This window comes from Crotalus tigris, unplaced genomic scaffold (assembly GCF_016545835.1).
Source record: "Crotalus tigris isolate CLP2741 ecotype Arizona unplaced genomic scaffold, ASM1654583v1 scf7180000024506.7606697, whole genome shotgun sequence".
In the NCBI taxonomy this organism is placed as follows: domain Eukaryota; kingdom Metazoa; phylum Chordata; class Lepidosauria; order Squamata; family Viperidae; genus Crotalus; species Crotalus tigris.
This window is the reverse complement of record NW_024100678.1, coordinates 789,493-804,310: the sequence shown is the minus strand read 5'-3', so window position 1 is coordinate 804,310 and position 14,818 is coordinate 789,493. Positions and strand designations below refer to the sequence as shown.

Sequence of the window (14,818 nt, the reverse complement as noted above, 5' to 3'; positions counted from 1 at the left end):
TATTTTGCAAGTCCTCTGGCAATAGTTCTTGGCTTTAAAAAAAAAAGCATAAAAATAGAATGCAAAACACACATTTGAGTAAAAATGCATGTAAAACGTAATTTAAATAAACAGACATAATTTAAACATCAATAGTGTGACTAGCTGCTATGCTAATTAATGTGCAAATGGAAAAGAACAGATTCTATGGGTAACAGAAAATGACCCTTCATGACTGCTGAGCATGGGAAGATGCTTTTAAAATATGTCCTTCTTATCAGTTTCAGTGTGAAGCCCCACATAATATTAGCAAATGCTGATGTAAAAATGAGTGCAAACTGTTGCCCCCCCCTTCTCTCTCTCTCTCTCTCTCTCTCTCTCTCTCTCTCTCTCTCTCTCTCTCTCTCTCTCTCTCTCGTGACCGGCACTGACTTCCAAGAAACATGTGATGAACCTGCTTTTTCTAGCAGTTCCGGGTCTCCATATTTTCTCAGAATAAGAAAAAAGTCAAAGATGACGGTGTACCATAAAAATTAAAATAAAAGGTTTAAGGATGAGATAATCTGCATATAATGGAAGTAGTATTATGGAGAACCGATGGATTCCTCTTGTCTTTGGGCCAATTCAATATTTTTGCGATTCAAGTAGCACAGCTATACTATTACAGTTCACAGTCATGAGGGACTGGACATTTGGTCTCCTGCAATTAGTGGCTAGGCTAAAATTATTTCCTCAAGTGGTAAATTCAGATGAATTTTATACAAAGAAAAGACTTAAATAAAACCAGTAAATGAGAAAGCTGAAATAAATCCCCTATAACTCAATTCCTTCTGGTATCAAGGGTTTAGTTAGTGCACACTGGATTCCAAATCCCTCTACAAGAATTGCTAAATGGCATCATTCCAGAATAATGGTTGAAGCCAAGTCCTAAAGAATGTTTACCTGAAGTCATGTCGGAGACCGGTGTTACATGTTGCGGAATATAAATGCCTTCAATAAAAGCATTCGTGATTCATTTTGTTGTGGCTGGAAAAGGAACACCAGAGTGAAGGGTCCTCGGTGCTCTCTGAGCTTGCTTGTTTACTTGTGGATGTTTCATTACCCAAACTAGTTCTAGTACTGATGATGTTACCTAGTTTGAGTAATGGAAGGTCTACAAGGAAACAACCAAGCACAGAGAGCACCAAGGACCCCTCATTTCAACCCTGAGATACAAATATTCTCCTTTATTGGGACACCAGAATGTTCTCACCTTACTGGTGGGGTAAAAATTTATTTTACTCCTGCTGATATTTGAGAGATCCAGGAACAATCAGACCTTGCTCAATTAAGTATGCTGGCAAACAGTGGTATATAGGTACCAAGTTTTTATTTATTAGATTTTTTTTAAAAAAATCATTTATTTATTTAAAATAAATAGCTCAAGGCAGTGAACGTGCCTAATACTGCTTCATCCTCTTAGTTTCCCCACAATCACCACCCTGTGAGATGACCACTAGATCAAACTGCTTTTCAGAATCCAGAGACTCTACAAAATTTAGTCTGCGTTCTATAACAAGTTGAAAAAGGGGCTACAAAAATACTTCCAACTATGGCTGAATGCCTTAAGTGAATGAATTCTGCTGTAACTTTTTACACGTTTTCATATATGAAGCTAACCGAGATTAAATTGTACACCATTATTTAAATAACTTTGGGGATTCTGAAAGTCGTGTGGAGCAAAGATGCATTCTATGGAGAAAACTTGAGAAGAAAATAAAAAAGGAACTCAAGTATCTTGATTTTGATTTGTTTAAAAATGTTTTTTTACTTCATTTAGGGAGAAAATCCCACAGTATCTGTTAAAAAACAAATAGCAACAGGGACACGTGGCATGCAAAATTATTTTGAACATTCTTTTACATTAGTGGCAGCCAATTCAACACGCATTTTACACAGATTTATTTCTTTGTTCTCAAACAGGTAAACCAGAATTCTGTCATTCATACCATACTGAAAAATGGTCTATATGGGACTAAAATGAATCAGGCAACAAAGATACTATTTATAAACCAGATCATCTGAGGACTTATTTTTCACATTGTATAGTACAACAAACCAGTATTTTACACAGTCACTGGAGTAACAATTATTCCATTATACTTCTAAACCAGCATATGAATGAAAGGGAGTTGTATTTTTCTGAAGGCAGTCTAGTTAAAATGTTAATTTTACAGTCTTATTGCAACAAAGAGACAAAGAGAAAACTGCTAATTTGAATCTTGACTCAGATCACCAATGTAGAAATGGGTAGTGCTGTAAAGAAGAGTGATGCAGAAGATTGGGGCAAGGGTATTTTAACAAATTTAGTAAATTGCAGCTGATTGAACACCTGACATCAGTATGATGTGCTTCTTCCTATCTTAAATCCAGTTTATTGGAAGTTTTAAAGGGAAAAACTGGTTCTGCAAGATGTATCTGCCATTAGTATAGAAGAAGGAGAAACACATCAAGAGGCTGCCAATTAAATTGGTTTTATGAGGGGGAAAAATAAAAGCCAGACCTGGCAGAAGAAGAGAGATGGGTCTACATTTTATAAATGAGGTAGAAGCCAAGCACTGTGACAATGTGAAGGATAAGAGAGCTTTGGAAGCAATTATTCCAAATGGTTATGAAGAAAGTGACAGGATGTGTGGAGTGCAGAAACTACCCCATTTCTGTGTATGACATAATTTTTTTGTTGGGGGGGGGAGGGACAAAGTAGGCCTGATTTTGTTACACATTATTAATTTTGAGAAACAACAACAGAAAGTTATCCATGGGTTTTCCCCATATCCCTGAGGTGGGGCCACTCTTCACACGGATGCCATTATCAACTTGAGGAAGCCTGTCTGTGGAAAGGTCATTAGGTCTGAAATATGGTCATGTAAATATCAACCCTCACCACCCTGACCTTCCTTGGGAAATCAATGAACCATCACCACTTACATTGTACGTACACAACAAAAAAACAGAACTGAGTCATCGCCTTTAAATTAGGAATCGGCACAAAAAACCCTTAGAGCTTTATTATTGTATCCCTCCCCCGCATAAGGAGAGGGGAATAAAAATATATTTATATATGTATATATATTAAACCACTATTTAAGTACATACCCTATTCATAAATAACCAAACACTTTCTGCCATTGCAAAATTACTCATTGAGTTCTTTAAAATGATATCCACATTAAGACAAAAAAGGGGGGGAGGGTCTTCATGTTGGGTTAATTTGTGCATGAAAACAATAACACAAATCTGGGTTTGAGTGTGTAATATGTAATTCCCAAGTCTGGAGTATGTAGCAAAGCCAGTTTTCTTTTCTCCCCCCATTCTGCTCCCAGAAGTGAGTGTGTCCATTTGCAGATTCGGTCTGAATGTATTCTTCCCCCCCAAAACAGCTAGGAGGGGAGCATGTTGTGGGCCACAGCAGAACGTTTTGAAGAGCTTTCTTTGGGTTTGGCAAGATTTCCATTCCTGGGAGGGTGGGATTCCTGGAAAAAGATGCATTTTTTCTATGTCTGAATTCATTTCCTCTCATATAAATAGAAGCCAACGTTTCCACACAGGACATGCAAAATAGTGCAACAATTCCACTCATACTACTATACAACAGTCTGTTTCTGGACAGACCGAAAGGGGTCTGTTTTCAAGAAACTGCCAATGCCAATGCAGGGATCCTTTTGCTGCTGCAGCCTTCATCTCCAATCCACAGGAAGGAGCGTGCGTAGAACAATTATAAGGTCCGGACAGCTACAGGGTACAGGAGTGACAAATGTTCGGCTCCTTTGATAGGCAGTTTCTTTGCAGTGTAGTAGTGAATAACCTCAGGCACACTGTCAAAGGGAGGGCTGTTCTGACCCAAAATATACTTCTCTTTGGTTTTTGCCAACTTCATGTGCATAAAACCTTGGTTACTCCTGTTGGAGAGAGAGAGAGAGAGATGATATATAAATTTCCACAAGTTACCATCAATTTGTAAAGTCTAACCCAATTTTGATGGAAATATTTTAGGGAAGTTGATGATGAATATATTACATGAATGTAGAACATGCAAGGTTTATTAAAAAAAAATAGTTTTCCCATCTGCCTTTTGCACCATATGTAACAAAAGAAAAACAAAACAGAACATTTAGTTAATTAGACTGCTTAAAACTCCAGGGTGATCCTTAATGCAAATGACCATAACTTGTCTGCAGCTGCCTAAGGGATTATGGAATATTCACTGTGCTTTGGATTTTATTACTCACTTATTTATTTACTTATTATTCAAATTTTTTAAAGGTTTAATTTTATCATGAAATGCAGCATCTGTCAGCAGCTCCTGAAAGCAACTGTGCCTTTTCTTAGGATTTTGGAGCTGCCAAGAGATTCCGAAAAAAAAAGATCTATTTGTTTTAAGATTCTGTAGACACACACTACATTTTCCAATAAAGGAGAATATCTATAGCTCAGGGTTGAAACATCATCCTAATGCTGATGATGCTACCCAGTTTGGGTAATGACACATCTGCCAAAAAACAACCAATCTCCGAGACCACCCTCACTATATTTTCCCTTTTCTGCTTCTAAATTCTGAAACACTGCAGACCCCTATGAGGAAGTAGGATGCATTCTGAGGACTAAAGAGAAAGAGGTGTTGGCCCTGATCAACCATTAATATGTATAGTTATGTGCTGCATTACTGAGAATGATGCTATAAATAAATATTTTCTATCTCTAATTAGACTGAACCTATGAATATGCCCAAGTTAGGTTAATATGATAAAAATATAGACCAGTCTATGGGTTGCTTTGGATTTTATGACAAATGTGCAACGGGTCTGCATTCAGCTGTCATTTTTTTCCCTGCAAACAAATATCTCAGATAACAAATGCTCAACTAAATTTGAGGGGACAGAAACCCTCGTTGGATGATGCCTTCAGAGAAACATGTATAGCCTACTACTTAATTTATAATGAGCCAAAAAGTTAAAAAAGAAAAATCTAGTGAGAATGCCAGCTGCGCAGACAATCGAAAGAAGGCTGAGAGACTGCAGGGAAGGTGTTTGAGTTTGCGTCTCAAGGGCACAAAGAGTAATTTTAAATTGAGAATAGTGCCTTTATCCCCTCTTAAATTGCTTAAGAAAATTCAGCTTTTTTCATAGGGCATGGGGATATCTCCATCCTGTGAAAAAGCTGAAGCAAATTTCAGGCTCACATTATTCAAATTTTCCAAGGCAATTTTGTGATGAAATGACCCTTTTCTATAGAGCAGAAATCACTGCAGGCATTGTAATTATAGCTCTGGCACGCTTAAAAAAATCTTGATTTAAATTTAAATTCTTTACAAGAATGATTGTCTTTTGAAACGTAATTGTTCTCTAAGCGATTTCCTTTAAGCCAAGGGTGACATCTCTAAATACTTATTATGAGCAGATATATTGTTGTATCCCTTCAAGTTTATTATGCTTCTTTACCCTCCTCTAGTAAATGCTCTAAGATCCTGACACCAAATTAATGGGATTGTAAAAACAGGTGCATATTAATTCAAGACTAGAGTAGAGGGCAATCTGATGAGACGTCTTTTTAGATTTAATGCAAGAACAGAAGATACTGGTTAAATTTGTTTGTCTGAAGTTAGAATGATTATCTATTGATCTCTGGATCATACAAAAGATTGGTTTGGGATTTAGTTTATATACTGGGTCACGATGAGTTTTTTTATTACTACGGTACCCGTTATGGTTTATAAATCATGTTTTATAGTTTGATGTGATATGTGAATGCAACCAACTACGAATCAGTCAAGTAACCATGAATAAAGAATGTACGGCTTAATATTCAGACAATATGAAGGTTTTTGTCTATTTATATTGAGGGAATTATATTGAAAGATCTGAAAGAGTCTCTGAAGAGTGGGCTACTTTAGTACCAACTTATTACACAGGATTCTTAATGGCAGAATATTAGAAGAGAAAATCATATTCCCAAGTCTAGTTTTCCAAGCCTACTTCCCTGAAGCATATTACATTGCCAAATTACATTTCCTTGTATTTGTAACTATGCAAGACATGAAAATGCATCCTAGACTGTCTTATCTGTAATGGGGGGGGGAGGGTGTTAAAGCACCAGAGGGCAGGACCAGAAACAATGGTTGGAAACTGATCAAAGAGAGAACCAACCTCAAATTAAGGAGAAACTTCCTGACAGTGAGGACAATTAACCAGTGGAACAGCTTGCCTCCAGAAATCATGGGCACTCCATCACTGGAGATTTTTAAGAAGAGGCTAGACAGTCATTTGTTTGAGATGGTATAGGTTCTCCTGCTTGAGCAGGGGGCTGGACTAGAAGACCTTCAAGGTCCCTTTCTATTCTATTCTATTCTATTCTATTCTATTCTATTCTATTCTATTCTATTCTATTCTATAGGACAATTTTTAATCTGTTAGACATAGGAATATGATATGGAGACTGGCTTTCATTGGCTGTCCTATTATCTTGCAACATAATCATGCTTTAGGAATCCTGCTAAATTCACAAAGCTTTGAACTGATTGCTCTTCTTCCAGAACTTTTACAACTCCATACAAAAGTTTAGGCACCACTAGTCAAATTGTACATTCTTGGACTCCTGAAGCGAACAGAAATTGACACAACTTCTACATGGTAAAAAGTTAAATGCAACATCCTTCTGAAAATGTGAATGGATATCCTTATGATTTATGGGTAGTTATTTACACATTCAAAATAAATAAAAACAGTGAATATAGCAGGCCAAAAGGCTGCATACATTTTCAGTCAATACCTGTTTTGCAAGAAACAACAGCTTTCAAATATTTCCTATAGTCACCTCTAAGAGTCTTTTAGTTCTTGTGTTTGGATTTTTGCCCTATTCTTTCTTGTGGAACTCTTCTAGCTCATAAATAATTTTAGATCTTGGAAATATCCAACCTTTCTTTTTAACTTCATTTTTTCACTGAACCCACAATCGCTGCAAAGGACTTGCCAAAACATTTAACTGACACTAGAGTAGTTGCCCAAAAGTCCTCTATGCAATACTGATTATATAACAACAATCTTCATCAGAGAGTTATCAGAAAGAAATATTTTCTCTAATCTCATCACAGGTCATTGTTTCAGTGACGCAAACACATAAACCAACAAACTTTGATAAGCCTGAAACCCTTTGAACAAGGTGCTTTAGACTGATAAAAACCAACGTTGACTTCCTTAGGTACTACATGAGAAACATTTGAGAAAAAATTGTCTGAGGAATCTTAAGAAAGGGATATTTTGCCAGTCATTAAGCAAGAGGGTTATATGACATCCAGTAGCACAGGAAATATTGTTTAGGTCAGTGTTTCTCAACCTTGACAATTTTAAGGCATGTGGACTTCAACTCCCAGAATTCCACAGCCAGCATTGCTGGCTGTGGAATTCTGGGAGTTGAAGTCCACATGCCTTAAAATTGTCAAGGTTGAGAAACACTGGTTTAGGTGGAAGGAAGAATGGATTCTACTAAAGTTCAACATTTCCAAGAAGTTAATGTTCCACAGTCAGTGAAGAAATTGAAACTGAAAAGACCTTGGAAACATTAGCAAAACAACAGTCCAAAATAGTTTCCCAAATCAATCACGAAGCAATTACAAGAGAGAAAGAGAAAGTCTTTGGAATGGCTGCCATGGTTCCCAAACTTGTATATTACTTTAAAAAATGTAGGAAGATCTCAAACATAAAATGCATGCAAAAAGTCCACAAAATATTCTTGAACTAGAAGAAAGAAGGAACTGCAAGAAAGCACACAAAAAGCAATAACAACAACAACAATAATAAAATACCTAGCTGCCTATAGCAAATATTTTGAAGCTGTTTCTTCTGCCAAAGAAGGGCTACAAGATACTAATTGAAAGGGTGCCCAAATTTCCTTACCTGCTGTATTCAGTTTTCTTCTCCCCCCCCTCCCAATTCCCATTAAGCTTGATTTGGTTAATAACATGAGACATGAGATCAAATAGGGAATTTGAATGGAACGTTTTCCATGATCATGCAGCTGACTGCATGAACTGGATTTTTTGACAGCTCTTGTTCAAAAGTCTATCAGGCTTGCCTTTCTAACTGCAGACACAACAGAGTGCCTGTAAATTGGGAAAGCTACTGAATGTGATCTCCCAGTCTTAATCTTTCATCTCTAGATATTATTATCTTCCAGCCTGTATAACTTTACCTAGCTTCCTCTTGCCTCTAAGATCCCAAGGGTCAAATATTCCTTGCCCTGCAATCAGCCAAACACATACAAATTGACTGGCTTAAAACACATTTATTCCCTTTAATGCCCATGATGTACCCTTAAAAGGCAGGTAGGCTAATTTGTCAATCACATTCTCCTCAATCACTTTATTGCATCTGGCTCTACATAGGCTACAAGGTAAAAAGAACAGCCGGATGAATTCTTCAAGAAGGCTTCCTGGGAAATTCCTACTTAAAGTATGTCTGCATGCAAAATAGCTACTTTGATGATGAAATCATTTCCAAGTTAACAGGAAGGAAACTTTTGAAAACCTGGAAAATTATTGATTCCCCCTTTTTTCAGTCACATTTGTGGGGTTTGTTGCCAAATCCAATCTCAATTAAAAGCAGGCCTGGAGAAACTCCAGCAAATAAAACCAGGAAAGGCTAACCAGGGAAGCAGTTTAATGAGTAACTAGAGGAGGGAACCTATTGGATGCAATAGGTCACACAGAGATGTCTGTGGGAGAATGTTGGCAAGTGAGAAGCCGAAGCTGGCATCTCTGCTAGAAAAGGAAACAGCCTATATGATTAGATAAGAGCAGTGTTACAAAAGGTCTTGGAGGCAGAAAAAGAATGACTAAACAAACTTATGAAATCTCCTCTCTTGTTTTGGCAGCTAATGGACAGCCTGGCTAATAACTGGTAAGGATTAATAAACTCTCATAAATTCCACCATCATACACTACATCAGGTTTCCTCCTCCTCAATCTAAAGCAGACATGTCAAACACAATTTCATTGAGGGCCCCATCAGCACTGTGGTTGCCCTGGGGGGGGGGGTTGGCCAGAGTGGGTGCAGCCTACTGGATGGGCGTGGATGGAGTGGGCGTGGCCTACTGGGTGGGCATGGCCAGTTCTACATTATTCGCGTCAAGGGTGCCTATGGGGGCCTGGGCAGGAGTGGGACAGATCTGAGAGTCTCTGGCAGAAGGGGGTGGGACCAGGGAAAGTGCTAAGGCATGGTCCACCGGGGCAAATACCAAGATGGCCACCACAAAATTGTACATTGGCTCCTAGCTGGCCTGAGTCAGGGCCAAGGCAGTGGGGACCGTTCCCTCACTGTTTCCAGATGGCTTCGCGGGCCACATGAAACCACTTCGCGGGCCGCATCTGGCCCCCGAGCCTTGTGTTTGACATGTCTGATCTAAGGCCTTATGAAACCTTTGGACTGTAGCTCCAATAATTCCTTGGAATCTTGACCCATGCTGATGAAGAATTATGAAAACTGCCCACCAGCATTATTTCAAGAGCATCAAATTAAGAAGACAATACAGACAAGAAGAAATTACACGGATATTGTGTAATGCTGGAGATTCTTTCTAAAGCTTTAATCTGATAGGAAACCAGTGAACTTGCAAAGTGATTCCAAAGACTGTCATTATAGAATGTTTCAGGATATTTTATGCTATAAAGAGGGAAATTACATATAAGCTATACAAACACAATACGATTCTCTTTGACATGCCTAATTCATTTAGCATGGAGACCCATCATAGTGTTTCTTCAGTTCCATTTTACATTCTGCATGAATCTAAACTACTGCAATGGGTAGGTCATGGTTGATCGCTCAATTTGTGAAATCAACCAACTGTGGTTTATTCAGTACATCAAGGTAAAGCAAAACATGGTTTAGCACATTTTGTGAACAGAACCACTGTGTAGGACTTGTTTTTATGTGTGAAATTTCAAAATGCATTCATTATATAGTACAAGTATATTACAAACTGCTGGGTAGATACACAAAACTACGGCACTTCAAATGTTAGTTAACCTTTTAATCAAGTTCAATTTTCCAGTGCTGACAAATGTTGCATTCCCATAATAAGGAGTCTTGACAAATAATCTCCAAGTATTCGACCAACCAAGTGATGTTGTGCTGGCCATAGCCACATGATCTGGGCTTAAAGCTTTCTCTCTAAAAATAAAGGAACCACAAAAGTGATACTGACAGCTGCATTTGGGAAGGATAGAAAAAAAAGAGGCCATTGGACAGCAATGAAAGGTTTAGAGGCAGACTACAGACAGGAGCCAGATGGAGTTGTGAGCTGTAGCAATTCAGCAAAACAGTATCTGCCGAAACTAGTTAAATAAAGTGATGAATTTTCAGTCCATGTAACCCTGTCAACAGTCACTCAATTGCAACAATAATAATAGCAATTGTGGGTTGTGATCCACTGGCTCCAGATCTAAGAGTGTTCCATCTACCCAGAACTATTCAATAACACGAAAGCTTAGTTTTTTTTCTAATAACATGGCCAAGACACTGATGCAACCAGATGGGAATCTTATGTACAATCTTATGTCATTCTTATATGTTACGCTTGCATCTTGGCCTGCCACCTTCACACTAATGCTTATCTTTGGCTGTTTGCTACAACCTTACATATTGCAAAGCAGAAATTGAAGTGTGAGAAAGACATTGCTTTAAGAGCTGTTCTACACACTCTAATTTTTTTTAATTGTAACACCGCAAGCTACATGTTATGGTCATTAGATAGGAGAGGATTCTATATAGTATCCCTGATTTGATAATTTATAACATGCAGAGAGCTTTTAAAACTGGAAGAGTACACTGAAACTATACCCCTATCTCTATTGTTGTACAATCCAGAATTCTACATTCTTTCCGTGAAATTCTTAGATTGTTGAAATGCACTGCTTGAAAAGCAATGCATGAATAAATTAAAATGCATTTGAAGCCAGGCTGAAGAGGGAATGGTAGCTGAGCAGAGTTCCATGTCAAAAGACCGTAGAGCAGCCAACACCAAAGGGAGTGAAAATGTCCAAAAGCTATCCAGTCAATTATCTAAACTGGCAAAACCATTAGCTATCAAATGTGCAATTCTATTTCACAAAAGTTGCTTTGTGTTGAAAATCAGCTTTCATTGTGACAAAACTAGCTTGATCCATAGCTGCTGATTTGTAAAAAGCATTTCGTGGCATCAGACTTTTAGCAACCAGTCAAAGCAACTGGAAAAATTAGTTCAGAGCTGCATAATGTGCTGTGAAAACAAAAAGACTCTTAGTTTTCCCATTTAAAATTTGCAGACAAGGGCATCTGGACGATAACAACAACCCAGCCCTTTACTGAAGCACTGTAGGCTACAATAACTGCATCAAAGCTCTGCCATGGTTGGCAAGTGGAGTACACTATGTGCCATTCATAACCATAATCGAAGGAATCTATGTAATACTATTCAGGCACACTACTAATAATGCAGTTCCTGCCTATGAAAAAATAGTTGCCTCAACAAAACAAATTGAACATTTTTTTAAATCAAAAGTGATTATGAAATACTCCACGTGGCAGACACACACTTTCTTCACCCCCACCCCACCATTACATGAACCATCACTTTCCTAGTAATTGTGGCATTTAATAAGGCTTCACACTTTTTTTTTTTTGCAGCTGCCGGGACACATCGCCCACAGCGGTAGGTTGCTTCCCAAGACCTCTTACTTTCAGTTATAATTGCTTAATGCATTTTTCATGAGCACAGGGTAATAGTTATGTTAAATTGCCTTCTTTTTTATGATAAAATGACTTTAAAATACTCACATGTAACATTTGTGCAATTGGAGACAGAGCAAGGGCTCAATGATTATGACTCTATTACTTGGAATCCCCTGCATTGTCAGGCTCCCTTCATCTCAAAAGGAAAACGAGAATTTTCATTCTCAATCACAATCACACTGGCTGTATAATATAACATAATTATAGAGTGGCCACTGCTTAGCTCTATCACAGATACATCTGCACGTTTCTGAGATCACAGATTTTCGGCTTAGTGAGTGCCTCCAGCAAGGCACTGTGGTCCTTAGAAATGAGAATCAAGGTTGCTTATAGTGTATTCATGGACAATCCGAATAATGTCATCCAATTTTGGTCATCAGTCCATGTTTTAGATTTTTTTTTTAGTTACAGTATTGCAACTTCCCTCAATCGAACAAAGCCACTGAGGTGGAAAAAGCAGAAACGTAAGTGTATTTCTCAGAATGTGGAATGCTGTAAAGAACTCTACAGTATTTCCTTTTGGTTTTGGTTGTGGTAGGTGGCAGCTTAAGTTTCAGCAGAGACATGAATCATTTCTGATCCCTTTCTTTCCCTGAATTCTCAAGTTGCTTTGGGCGGGCGCACAGGTGTTTCACATAACTGAATGCAAACTTAAAAAAAAAAAGCTTTCACAGTACAGTGGCAAAAATAGTTTCAAACCAGAAGTATCGTTTTCCCTCAGATTAACAGGAATGTATGATTTATGTGCAATGGTGTGCAAACAATGGGCCCTATCCAACAACATGAAATTTAATGTGGAGAAAAGCAAGGTTTTACACCTAGGCAGGAAAAACCAAAGGTACAAGTACAGATTAGGCCAGCGGTTCTCAACCTTTGGGTCGCGACCCCATTTGGGGTCGAACGACCATTTTACGGGGGTCGCCAAACAACGCGATCCGCCATTTTTCCCTCAGGGGTGGCGCCGCTGCGCATGGGGCCGCCGCGTATGCATGCCGCACATGGGGCGTCGCCGCGCATGGGGGCTGCGCATGCGTGTCGCGCATGGGGGCGCCACCGCGCATGCACCGCGCGTCCTTATGACCGGGGTCGCCGTATAAAAAGGTTGAGAACCACTGGATTAGGCTAACCCTGGTTCAAAAACAGTAACTGTGAGAGGGACCTTGGCATCCTAGTGGATGATCACTTAAACATGAGCCAGCAGTATGTGGCAGCAGCCAAAAAAGCTAATACAATCCTTGATTGTATAAACAGTGGAGTAGAATCAAAATCACATGAAGTATTAGTACCGCTTTATAAATCCTTAGTAAGACCACACCTGGAATACTGCATCTAGTTTTGGTCACCCCATTACAAAAAAGATGTTGAGACCTTGGAAAAAATGCAAAGAAGAGCAACTAAGATGATTAAGGGCCTGGAGACAAAATCATATGAAGAACGGTTGCAGGAATTGGGTATGACCAGACTAGAGAAAAGAAGAATTAGGAGTGACATGATAGTAGTATTCCAATATTTGAGGGGCTGCCACAAAGAAGAGGGGGTCAACTTATTTTCCAAAGCACCAGAAGGCAAGACAAGAAACAATGGATGGAAATTAATTAAGGCTAGAAACAACCTGGAATTAAGGGGAAATTTCCCAACAGTGAGAACAATCAACCAGTGGAACGACCTGCCTTCAGAAGTTGTAGGTGTTTCATCACTGGAGATTTTTAAGAAAAGATTGGACAGCCATCTATCTAAAATGGTATAGGGTTTCCTGCCTGAGCAGGGGGGTGGACTAGAAGACCTCCAAGGTCTCTTCCAGCCTATTCTGATTGATTGATGTAAGGATTCTTACAAAAAACCAGAATAATAGTATTTCTGAGGAAGTTAAAAAACAAGGCAAAGGATTTGCTAACTTTTTAAAAGGTAATGCTAAAAAAATGTATCTTTAGGAAGATTTACCAGATGTCATTAGTCCTACAGTTGTACATTTAAAAAAATGTCATTATAAATGATTGCTTCTTTATTACAAAACATAGGGATGCCAATATAATCAAAGCGGTCTTCCCTCATTATAAAATACAGCATCACTGTATTCAAGATGGACCGTGATTAATACATATGTTACTTATATGTAAGTGTGTAGGTCTATACATATGTTGTATATAGTATGTTTAAATGTGCATTATGTACTGTATATGTACACTTTGAGAGCAAGCAACTAAATTACATTTTTAATATGTGCCATTGTGCTCACAGTAAAAAAACAACAATCTGTCTGTCTGTCTGTCTGTCTGTCTGTCTGTCTATCTATCTATCTATCTATCTATCTGGAGGACTCAGCAAAAGGTACCAATGAGCATTTTGAAATTCAGAATTTTTGTGTAGAGGGAAAGGGAGAGTTCAGATGGAGAAACACTTGCTCACAAGCTCTGCTATATTTGCTACTAGTATATGTGAAAAAGAACAGAGTGGAAAAGAGGCTGTGTCAGACACAAGTAACCAGACCTATACCTGTAAAATTCAAACTTACCACCTTTTCATATTGTGCCTATCATACAGGAATGTTCCCAGACTGCCAGCCTTAACTTGGGAGGAGATAGATAAGGTTCTATGGAGCTTAAGCAAAATCAGTTCTTGATCTCCTGTGGCTGTGGAAAGACTCGAGGCTAATTCTGCACTATCCTTGGGCCTGGTTGGGTATTTCCCAATAGGCTGAGGAGATAGATTAAAAAAAAGATATTTAAGGATATTCTATCATAATGTCAGCCTTCTCAGGTAAACCAGATAGGAAACATCACCAGATGAACTAATTCTGCCTTATTGTAAGGCTACATTAACAGAATATTGCTAGCTTGAAAGTACAAATCTCCTCTTTCTCCTCCCATTATAGAGCTTTGGAGTATGACCTCTCTTATCTGAGCATTCCCTAAACAGCATCTCTGCCTTGTTCCTCAAGGTCTTTCTTATATACTATCCACGTAATTTGTCAGCTTGAATCTCTATAGGAGTGTGTAGGTGCTACACTGTAATTTCAGAAACTACAAAAAAACAAACAA

General features: G+C 38.4%; 1 protein-coding gene across 1 annotated transcript in view; it reads right to left on the bottom strand.

Annotated features, from left to right (window-relative positions):
- Nucleotides 1-1,760: 1,760 nt before the first annotated feature.
- SHB (SH2 domain containing adaptor protein B) overlaps nt 1,761-14,818 on the bottom strand; it is a 176,153-nt gene continuing 163,095 nt past the window's right edge. Inside the window, exon 6 of the mRNA XM_039333544.1 lies at nt 1,761-3,917. Coding sequence (XP_039189478.1) covers nt 3,734-3,917 — 184 coding nt within the window. The 3' untranslated portion in view covers nt 1,761-3,733. The remainder of the gene's footprint in view (nt 3,918-14,818) is intronic.